Source organism: Bison bison, unplaced genomic scaffold (genome assembly GCF_000754665.1).
Source record: "Bison bison bison isolate TAMUID 2011002044 unplaced genomic scaffold, Bison_UMD1.0 scf7180017864181, whole genome shotgun sequence".
NCBI lineage: Eukaryota > Metazoa > Chordata > Mammalia > Artiodactyla > Bovidae > Bison > Bison bison.
In genome coordinates, this window is record NW_011494753.1 from 69,726 (window position 1) to 81,236 (window position 11,511).

An 11,511-nucleotide genomic window follows, 5' to 3' on the forward strand; every position below is an offset into this window, starting at 1 on the left:
GGGCCAAGAGAGCAGGCCTGGCAAAATACAGTGTTTCTGCCTGAACATGGCACCTCATCTATAGAAAAGCTCCTTCACACAGCCTGCAGAGCTGGGGCAGCCAGAGCTTTAGAGTAGGGGACCCCGGTCTCCCGGCCGCGGACCGGTACCTCCTGTCATCATCAACATTAGATTAGAATAAAAGCACAATAAATGTACTGTACTTGAATCATCCTGAAACCATCCCCACTCCATCTCCCTCCCCATACCCCAAGTCCATGGGAAAATCGTCTTCCATGAAACCAGCCCCTGGTGCCAAAAAGGTTGGGGACTGCTGCCCTAGAGAATTCGCAGACAGCCGACCAGACACCGGTGTGTGGATCTTGCTTCTGCAGGACAACGTGCTTCTCATTCTGTGAATTCTTTTGGCCACTCACACAGAGGCCCGGGTGGTGGATGAGGCCAAATGTGCTGAGGGGTGACAGCCAGGTGACAACAGGGAAAGAGGACAGATTCTGGGAGCAGACAGGCCCGGGCCTGGCTTATAGCTCTGCCCACTCCAGCTGATGGACCTCGGGTATGTGGGGTGACCATCCTCCTCTTTAAGTGGGGCCAATTTTGCTTCCACCCAGGACAGAGTCTCGGCCCATCCTAGACCCAACAGAAGTAACCCCGGGAAATGAGAAGGGGCTCCAGGCCTCCCCACCCTGGTCTGGGACGTACCCTTGGCAGCCGTGGTTGTTGAAGTTCTGGGCGCAGTCCACCAGCTGCTGCTCAGCCTGGAGAAGGAACACATACCCAGTGAGCTAGGTGTTCACTGGGAGAGCCCTCAGCTCAGGGCCCTCTGAGCCGACCACACCCGTGGCCCCGCCAGCTCTGGGTCAGGAGGATCAGGTTATACTCCCCCAGGGCGAGGTCCATCTCTGTGTCCAGGGGGCCAGCCCAGAGCCAGCGCCTTTTGGGGAAGAGCTCAGTGATGACCTGGCAGCCAAGCCGGCATGTGAGAGGGTGAGGAGGGGCCTGAAGGGTGCACATAGGTGGGCCCCCATGGTGGCATGTGGGAGGGAGGGGACAGGCCTTCCCTACTCCTGGGCCCTGGTGGCCCTCGCCAGTCTAGCCCTCTCTTCCCCTGCTTCCCTATGCAGGACGCCGTGGTCCGACAGTCACCCCTTGCTCTGGGGGCTCCAGAGGTGAATACACGGGTCCTAGCTCTCCCCTGCAGGAAGACGACCAGCCTGGGAGGGGTGCAGCTCCTACAGGGCTGCCTCCCAGGCAGGCTCTGCTCCCTGAAGGCCCTGGGTTCCCAGACCGAGGAACACCCAGACCCACTCAGGAATGAGCCTCAGTCCTTCCAAACTGTCAGGGGAGGTTTGTATGCCAAATATCCATGAGACTGGGACACAAAGTCCAGCTGACATGGCCACTCTCATCTAATGCCCTGAAGAAGCCTGAAGGCCTGGCCTGCCCCACCAAGTCAGGGCTCAGAGCCAAGCTGTGACCCCTGCAGGAGACCCTGATCCCACACTCCCCACATCCCACCCCGCCCCGCAGCTGGTCACTCACCAGGAAGGGCAACTTCCCTGTTGCTATGGCGACAGCAGACTCCAGGGCCCCGGTGGTGGAGAAGGTCCAGCAACTGCCACAGCTGCCCTGGAGGCCAGAGTGGAGAAAGGGAGTCAGAACCTGGGCCCCTCAGGCTCCCGAGAACCTCAGTGGACCAAGCCCCAACTCACATCTATCCGTGCTGATCCTCACAAGCCCCAAGTGGCCGGCATCCTTCTCCGCATGTTACAGATGAGAAGACTGAGGCTTGTAAAAGGGCAGCAGCAGCTGCCTCCCCATCCGGCCCCTCGCTGACCAACCCCCAATGTCCTGCAAGGGCCAGAGTTCCTCCCGACTCCATTCTGTGCTGTTCTACATGTCCTTCTACTTTTTTTCTTTCCTTGCTGCACCACGAGGCACAAGGGATCTTAATTCCCCAACCAGCATCGACCCACACCCTCTGCAGTGGAAGTTCAGAGTCTTAACCACTGGACTGCCTGGGAAGTCTCTCTGCTTCTGAATCTCCTGCTGGATTCTCTTCTTCCCACTGCTCCCAACAGAAGGACTCACCAAAGTCCTGTTTCCAGAATTTTCTCTCTCACCTTTCCCCCTCCAATCTCACCCACAGTCCTTTTAAACTAACAACTTCCCAGACCCCACTTCAGCTCTGACCTCTGCCCAGACCCAGACCACCTGTCTCCCAGAGGACCCCACCAGTATACACCCCAGACACCATAGACCCTGTGTGTCCTGCCCCAGCCATCCATCTCCCCGTCCTCTACCATGATTACGGCCACTGACCAGTCTCCTGACACCTCATTGGGGCCAGGTGTCGGGTGCTGGAGCCTGCCTGCCTACTTCAGATCACAGTCCTGCCCCCACCCACTATGTGAGCTGGGCAAGGGGTGTCTCCCCATCCCCCAGTTTCATCACTTGTAAAATGGGAACCACCGTGCTTGCCCCACAGAACTGTCAGAAGCGCAGATAAGATCCTGCCAGTCATGCAGTTACCCCACGGGTTCAGTAACACCAGCTGCTGTCAGCATCTTTCTCTTATCCCCATCTTTGTCTCTTTTCCGCCCTTCACTGGCTCAACCGTCCATAGACTACTTCTGAAACATCTCCTAAGATCCTTTCCTCACTGTTCTTGTCCACTCCTCCTCGCTTGTCTCCTGGAAAGAGCCTTCACCCTCCCCCCATCCCCAGTCTCTTCCTCTCAAATCCTTCCCTTGGCAGCGGGAGGGGAGGGTCTGATCAGAGTATCTCTGGTCAAGGAGGTGGGCTTGGCCACTGAGGAAAGAGACAGAGCAGGCCTTGAGTGGAGACCCACTTGCTTTGCACCTTTAGCCTCCCTTGAGGCTGCTGAGCTAATGTCAGATCCTGTCTTCACACCTGTAACCAAACTGTGGCTATAGTGAAAGTCCATACACACCCACAGGGGTGACCACCTTGTTCCGGCCCCTCTGCTCAGGGGTCTCTCTCCTGCCTGATAGCTAGCTAACGAGAGGACCCAGAACATCCTTGGCAGACCTCTGCTTCTTCCTTGCCCAGAGGGTGAGGGGGTTCAGGCTTCCACATTGAATACCTGTTGGGCTTTGAACTGTCCCGGGATTCTCAGATGGTTAAAAGCCACCTTGGGGTCTTGGGGGAGGGGACTGACTTCATCCTACCCCTCTGCTGAAGTGGAGACTCGTTTTGGCTTCTGGGTTCTCGTTGAACCATCTAGCTCACTAGGCAGGCTCTGGGAATTCAGTGAGCCTGGGGGCATCATGGCTGCGTCACGTGGATTTTAGGAAAAGGAGAAAATGTTTCTCATGGCGAGTTTCAGTGGAAAGCCAAGTGCTACCAGGAAGGCAACCTTCACCCTGTTTCCTGGGAGCAAGAGGTGGGAATGCTTCTGAACATGGCCACTGCACTGTTGCTTCCGGGGACAGCAGGGCCCAGACTCTCCAGGACCCAGCAGTGTGTGGGACCCTCAGCCCTCAGGGCAGGAACGTGCCACCACTTGCCTCGCCAGGCACGCTGTGTCGTGCAGGAGGCGCTCTTCAGAGCACGTCTGCAATGCGGGGTTCCATGCTGTTCGTTGACCACCTGCAGCTCCCTTGAGGGAGGCAGAGGGCCAGGGAGGGGCTGGACCTGGTGCCCTGTGGAGTGGATGGAGGACAGGAAGAAAAGACGTGTAGGAATGGGGTCCCGTATCCAGTTACAGAAGGGCACAGATGTTTAGGGCCAGCAGGGAGCTTTAGACAGGGCAGTGGAGCAGGAGGGAAGGGGTACACTTCAGCCCAGACAGGAACTACATCCATAAAAACAACGACCTCCTGGCCTTTTGGAGGAAGGTAGCTAGAGAGATAATGAAAAAATAATGGAGTTGGGGATATTACTCTTTGTGTTTTGGGATTCTCTTGAGTTTCTCTTCCTGGCATACTGTCTGAAAATGTGGCTGTTTTGGAGGAAAAACTGGGGACCATCATGCATACCTGATTTTTCACTGGTGTGACAAAATTTCCTTTTTTTCGCCAGTCCATGGAGGGTGGGTAGGGACCAGTACCTCGAAGGTAGTTACTTTTGGTGGCTGAGCAATTCTGAAATGACAAATTACAATTTTTTTCAGGGGGGAAAAAACCCATTTCTGATGGAAAAGTATGTAATTAAAATAGTCACCACAAAAGAATGAGAAAGATTATGGTTGTCAGGACCATCCTATTGCACCCTATTAGTTCCAAATGCTAAATGACAGGTCCTTTGGGGCACTCACGTTGGGGCAGTTAGGACAGGGAGGGCAGATTTAGCAAATAAACATACAGTTCACCCAGTTAAAGTTGAATTTTAGATCAATGATGAAAAAGTTGTAGTGTACATCCCATGCAATACTTTGGATATTACTTATGCTAAAATATTATTAGTTGGGACTTCTCTGGTGGTCCAGCGGTCAAGAATCTGCCTGCCAATGCAGGGGACCCGGGTTTGATCCCTCTTCCAGGAAGATCCCACATGCTCCGGAGCAACTAAGCCGAAGCGCCACAACTACTGAAGCCCACACACCTTAGAGTCTGCAACAAGAGAAGCCACTGCAAGGAGAAGGCTGTGAACCACAACCAGAGAGTAGCACCCACTCACTGCAACTTAAGAAAGTCCTCCGCAAACGAAGACCCAGCACAGCGGAAAAAAAAAAGCCAAACAGAAAAGACTCAGATTTGGTCCCAGTGAGTAATACCCACCTGAGGCTCTGACCAAAGATACTTGCGTTTTAATTCATCAAAGCTCATGTCTGAAAATTGATTCAGTCCCACTGAAAAAAGAGAAGGCAGAACAGTAAACAATCAAACAAAAAACAAAACAGAGGTGTTCAGTAGATCACTAATAAAGAAACAAAAAAATAATGAAATCTCACGTTCCCTCATGTCCTATTTACAGGCCCTCAACTTGGCTTCTTTAAATTTTTAAATGGAATGGACACAGTTGAATTGTTTTAAAACAAATTTTTAAATTTATTTTTTTATTGAGGTATAGTTGATTTTACAGTTGACCCTTGAACAACATGGTTTGAACTGGGCAGATCCACTTATATGGGGCTTTTTTTCCAATAGTAAATACTACAGTGCAACATGATCCTGGGTTGGTGTAATCATGGGATGCAGAACCGTGGATACAGAGAAAGTGCACATATGGAGGAAATGCATATATGGAGGGCAGACAATCAGTTATACTCAGACTCTCAACTGTGTAGACAGTCGGTGCATCTAACCCCACACTGTTCAAGGGTCAACTGTAATTTACTACACCAAGGTCAGCCTGACTGTGCTTCGGAATTCCCTGGGGAACTTTGCAACAGTACCAGTGTCTGGGCTGCACCCCAGAGATGCGGATGTAGTGGGCCTGGGGTGGGGCCTGGGCACCCATTTTTTAGATGCCCCGTTAGTAGGTCTGGTGGACGTCCAGGTACCGAACCACCACACCTGTGCCAAGTGCCTGCCACCTGTTACCTCCTTCAGTCTTCATAGCCTGGCGGGGGGAGCCTTATGATCTCCACTTGACAGTCCAGTGAAACTTCAGAGCTGTCAACGCCCCCCAGGGTTGACACAGCCAATACTGGGCAGAAATGAGGTTCAAACTGAGGTTTCCTTCCACTTCACGCTTCTGCCCATGTTACTCACTCAGTTGACAGTGCCGTCACTTCTGAGTCCTCAGCGCATGCAGCGTGTTTCTAGTGAAACGAACCCAGACTGAAGGCAGATGTCCTAAGGAGCTGCTCGTGAGTCCAGAAGCGCTGCTCCCCTCGGCAGCCCAGGGGCTCAGCGTCTGGGCTGGACCCTCAGAAAGCAGAAACACCACAACCCTTTGGAGGGACACCCTAAAGTTACAACCCCTTGAATCTCAGAGAACAATAGCAGAGCTGGAATGTGAGGTCGGCCCCAGCTTCAGAGCCTGGGTGGCTGCTCTCCCCCTGCCCCATTCCCCAGCCCAGTGGACCCTGTAATCATTCGTTTCTTTCCAGATCTGAACTGCTCTCTCCTCCCAGGGATGAGCAGCCTGGAGGCAAGGTGTCCCCACGTACTTTTAAATGTGTGGTTCCTGGCGTTGTGGGCGTTGATCTCCCTCAAGTTGCTGGCAAACACCTGCAGCCTGTGGTAGTACTCCTCTGAGCTGTATTTCTTTTGATGCTGAAACACATTAGCAAGCAATACGTCATGGAAACAGGACGCTGCTTACCAGAGGGTAACGGTTTTGTCTTCTAAGAGGAGGAATGGAGGTTTTCTTCCTGCCATGATTCTCAGGCCAAAACTGTATTAGTGGTGGGACACTGCCCTGGGTTTATATAGGAACCCCTCTGCCTCCAGGGGCCTGTGGCCAGAATGAAGCCTATGCAGCTGCCGTAGAGTCAGTTAAGAGATCGAGAAGGCCAGGTGAATGACCTGTCACGTTTAGATCAGCCCTGGATGCCACAACTGGCACTAGGTCAAGTTCATGGCAGAAATCACCATTTTTCAAAAATATGCACACCAGTGTTTTTCGATTGATTTTGCAGCCAGCTACACAATGTGATTTGAATACAAAAAATGTAAATAAATCTGAAGGTTTCCAAGGCTGCTAGCCAACTTCACTACTGGGGACCAGACCACTGTTTGGAAGGAACTCACTTAACGAAATCTTTTTGTGGCGTTTGACTCATCCCCATGTGGGAAAGACCCAGGGGATGGGGGCTGGAAATTCCTCCTTCATCGTCTCAAATCTAGGACAGTCTGTTCTGATAACAGGAAACAGTGAAATGAGAAACTTCAGAAAGAAGAAGTTGGACACTGACCTGCACCATCCATGATTGAAAGTGAAACTTCTCTGCAAAAAGGAGAAAAAAAAAATTAGGTCTGGGTGCCTTGTGGTCATGTCTATAGCCAAGTGGGGCACAAGAGAACTGATCTGCATTTTAATAAACTGGGTTAAACTTAAAGCACCAAAAATGGTGGTATATAATGCAGAATTTGAAAAGGAACTAAATTCTTACTGCTTTTGTGCTCCAAATTAATTTTGAAAAAGTACATGCCATTAACCTATAGTATTAAAAATCTGGATAATGGTAATACTTAGTGAGAAGTCAAAGGGGGCTTGTGGGGTGCTGGTAATGTTCTGTGGCTTCATCTGGGTGCCAGTTTCACGAGTGTGTTTAGATGATGAGAATTCACTGAAATGCATATTTAATGATTTGTGTTCTCTTCTGTGTCATATTTTAAGAAGTTAATTTAAAAACCTATATGCCAGGACTTCCCTATTGATCCAGTGGTTAACACTGTAGTTCCAATGCAGGGGGTTTGATCCCTGATTGGGGAACTAATCCCACATGCTGCATGGTGAGGCCAAAAATAAATACATAAAATAAAAAAAAGTTTTGAATTTAACAGAGAGCTTGTTATTCATGATAACACAAATAAATACTTTAAAAACCCTTATATACCTGGTGTCAGTAATTTTTTAAAAAGGGACAGATGGTAAATATCCTAGACTTTGCAATCTCTACAGTCTGTTACAACTACTCAACTCTACTCTCGCCTGTGAAAATGAAGGGGTCTGACTGTTTCAATAAAACTTTATTTACAAAAACGGGCTGCCTAGTTGTTTGTAGACTCTTACTATATCCACCCTTGTACATTTTTAAATGTAAAATTGCATTTCAAATTTAAATAGCTGCAAAGGATGTACACCAGTTTATTGCAATTAATGACGTTTAAAAATATGACTGTTCCATCGTATTCAAAGGATGCTAGCCAAAGAATTCCATATAACATCACGATGTGATATTCACCATCAATAACATGAACAAGCCCTTCTATAAGAGCTGAATAGTTCATACAGTTTCTTTTTCTCCTTGAACCCCCATCTCCATCTATATCTCACAGAATTTTATCCTAAGGGAGCATCTGTTTAATTTATTTTGGGGGGGCTACATTGCAGGGCATGTAGGACCTAGTTCTTTGACCAGGGATCAAACCCATGCCCCCTGCATTGGAAGTGTAGAGTCTTAACCACTAGACCACAATGGAAGTCCCAGGGAGTATCTGTTTATACTTCATTGCTCTAGTATCCTTTTATGCAATGACAAGCATGGAAAGTATATATTTAAATTACTGTTACTCCTGGTGACCCATATACCCCTGGATATTATAAAAGTTCATTCTGGATTAAGTCATCATCATTATTAAGACTCCAACTGATTAAAAACATGTCAAATATATTACACCTAATGAAAAGTAACTGTTAAACAAAAAGTAAACTTGCATTGGAGAGGCATCTCTTAATGAGGTAAATTAAACTTAATTAATGCCCTCCTCATGGATTTATATATTCATGAGTGATTATTACCTGTTTTTCTGAATGGGTTAGCATTAATTCTGATCTTTGTCTCAGCCCTTTCAAAGGGCTGATTAATTCTGCTCAGATAAGCAGGATTGCTTATTGCTTCTGGGAACAGAAGGCAAGTTTTAGAGCAAAGTCACGCAATTCCTCGTACTCCTTTCTACACCCCCACATCACATGGCACTCTATTACTATACATTATTTCTAGGACCCCAGCAGCTGACACTTGGAAGTAAAGGGTGTGGAAATGGATTTACTGTCTGTACTGGTATCACTTGGTACTTTTCTGTGTTCCTCCACTGGTCTTCCCAGGTGGTACAGTGGTAAAGAATCCGTCTGCCAATGCAGGAGACACAGGCTTGATCCCTGGGTCAGAAAGATCCCTTGGAGGAGGAAATGGCAGCCCATCCACTATTCTTGCCTAGAGAATCCCATGGACAGAGGAGCCAGGTGGGCTATCATCCATGGGGTCACAAAGAATTGGACACAACTGAGCACACACATGTGTGCCACCAATCCACACCCTGCAGCTGGAAGATCACAGTTGTGTGGAATTTAGCTCTCCCCTTGTGGGTCATAGATCTGTTCCAGAAACCAAGTGACAGCCATTTTTCCTGAGAAAGAAATGCACATTTCTCCAGGATATGCCCTGTGTGGGGTTTAGAGGACTGCAAATCTTGGTTAGCCATTATAGCTGATGGCTTCAGAAGAGAAAAAGTGAAGTGAAAGTTGCTCAGTTGTGTCTGACTCTTTGCGACCCCATGCAGAGCACCCTGCCAGGCTCCTGTGTCCATGGATTTCCCAGGAAAGAATATTGGAGTAGGTTGCCATTCCCTTCTCCAGGGGATCTTCCCAACCCAGGGATCAAATCCAGGTCTCTTGTATTGGCAAGCAGACACTTTACCATCTGAGCCACCAGGGAAGCCTGATGGCTTTAGAAGACCAGGGCTTGAGGCAGATAGAGTTTAGGACAACTGACCAATGTTTGCCTGCAGAGGTTTCAAAAGCTACAAGCAGGCGTGAAAATCCAGCACTACTTCTCATTCGTTCGAGGTCAGAGGGAGAAAAAGCCAGAAGTGATCTTGGGGTGGGGCCAGAAGGATATCTGGTGACCCCTGCTCACTAATCTCAGACCCACTGCAGTCCATTGTGACTTTTGGAAGAAAGCACACATCCTTTCCTTGTGTGCTGTTTCGGGGAGCACATGGTACTATCTAGAACAGGGGTTAGCAAACTCTGACCTGCCACTTGTTTTTGTATGGCCCACAAGCTAAGAATGTTCACGTTTAAAAACGTTTTTTTTGAAAACCACATTGTGTAGCACTTTAAAATCATCTGAATTCAAACTTCAGTGTGTCTAAATAAAAGTTTCTTGGAGCACAACTGGCTCATTCATTTACATACCGCCTTTGGCTACTTTCAGCACAGAATTAAGTAGCTGATACAGAGACTGTGTGGTCCACAAAAAGCCTTAAATATTTACTATCTGGCTATTCACAGGAGAAGCATGCCAAACCCTACTCTGGAAGAACGGCTTCCAGCACCAGCCCCCCTCCTCCACGCAGGCCACACGGCTCTGGCTTGCGGGCAGCTGGGTTTCTTTAGGTTGGGACTGAGCTGAGCTGGGTGTCCTCCTAGGTCTGCAAGACTGGGGGGCTTCCTTGCATCTTTGGGTTGGGAGGAATGAGGCAAGATTCTAGTGGAAAAGATTCAGCCTCAGGGATCTTTGTCCTATTTCCAGGCTGCTCTTTGGAGAAGGCAATGGCATCTCACTCCAGTATTCTTGCCTGGAAAATCCCATGGACAGAGGAGCCTGGTGGGCTGCAGTCCATAGGGTCGCTGAGGGTCGGACATAACTGAGCGACTTCACTTTCACACGTTGGAGAAGGAAATGGCAACCCACTCCAGTGTTTTTGCCTGGAGAATCCCAGGGACGGGGGAGCCTGGTGGGCTGCTGTCTCTGGGGTCGCACAGAGTTGGACACGACTGAAGCGACTTAGCAGCAGCAGCAGGCTGCTCTTTGGCTACAATTCTTTGTCCTCAGGGGGAGGAGGCAGGTGGTCTTGGGAGGTCAGAGCCTGTGGGCGGTGGGTTGAGGCTGAGGGTGGTGGACAGGGGGCAAGGCAGGAGGGCCTTCGGGAGAGCCTTTAGCTTGGGAAGGTGGTTGGATCTGCAGCAACAGAACTAGGGTAAGAGCAGCCGGAAGCTGGACCACTCAGCTTCCTGAGTGGAAGCCCTGGGGCCTTACAGGGGAGCCCTGGGGCTTGACCTTACACCCTGGGTCCTTGGAACAAACAGCCTCAGTTTTCAGGGGCTAAATCTGCTATGGCTCTGCACAGTCACTCCTTGAAAGGTCAGGTCCAACCCATTCACAGGCTCTCAAGGCACCCCTGGGGACGTCCCCTGTGCCCAGTCTCTGGGAGCTGCCAGAAAAGGCTGGGAAGTCCCTGCTAGCCTCTGGCTGGGGCGTTTCCTGTCAGAGCCCCTGAGCGCCCCGGGCACCTATCCATCCGCTCCTCGGGTCCCGCAAGACGCTCACCCTCCAAACCTCCCCCTTCTCTAGCCCACACTCCCCACGCATCACCCAGGCCACCCTTCCATGACTCCGGTCCCGACCCGCAGAGCCCCAGGGCCTCGGGCCTGCGATGTGCGCTGCCCGGCTCCTCCCAAGCGCAGAGTCCGGACCCGCCCAAGTTCTCCAGAGTCTCCGACCTGCCGGCTCCTCTCCGGGGGCGCCTCGTCCCGGTCCCCGGAGTCCCCGTACCTAAAGAGTTCGCGGCCAGCTCGGCGGCGCCGCAAGCCGGGGCGCCCAGGAGCCAGGCTCCCGCGCAGAGTAGCGGCAGGACGGCCCACATCGCGGCGGCTGTGACTGCTCGGCCGGCGGTCGAGGGCTGGCTTGGAGGGCTGCGGGGCAGGCGGCCAAAATGTGCTCGGGACAGTGGGAGGGGCGGGGCCGGGCGGCGGGCGGGGCGGGAGGAGGAGGAGGGAGGGGGATGGGAGGAGGGGAGGAAGGCGGGGGAGGAGGAGGGGGAAGAGGTGGAGGGTGCAAAACAATCCGGGAAGCCCTTGCTCCTGAGAGATGGTGGCCTTCGACTTCCCTCGGTCTCAGTCGCCTCCTTCTTACCCTCTTCTCATCTTTCA

General features: G+C 50.9%; 1 protein-coding gene across 1 annotated transcript in view; it reads right to left on the minus strand.

Moving 5' to 3' along the window:
• The window catches only part of CTSH (cathepsin H), a 20,870-nt gene extending 9,577 nt beyond the window's left edge, over nucleotides 1-11,293 (minus strand). The window contains exons 1-7 of the mRNA XM_010843219.1: nucleotides 11,135-11,293; nucleotides 6,827-6,858; nucleotides 6,080-6,185; nucleotides 4,743-4,813; nucleotides 4,002-4,106; nucleotides 1,543-1,629; nucleotides 703-758 (exon numbers count right to left, since the gene is read on the minus strand). Coding sequence (XP_010841521.1) covers nucleotides 703-758; nucleotides 1,543-1,629; nucleotides 4,002-4,106; nucleotides 4,743-4,813; nucleotides 6,080-6,185; nucleotides 6,827-6,858; nucleotides 11,135-11,225 — 548 coding nt within the window. The 5' untranslated portion in view covers nucleotides 11,226-11,293. The remainder of the gene's footprint in view (nucleotides 1-702; nucleotides 759-1,542; nucleotides 1,630-4,001; nucleotides 4,107-4,742; nucleotides 4,814-6,079; nucleotides 6,186-6,826; nucleotides 6,859-11,134) is intronic.
• Between the last annotated feature and the right edge of the window lie 218 nt (nucleotides 11,294-11,511).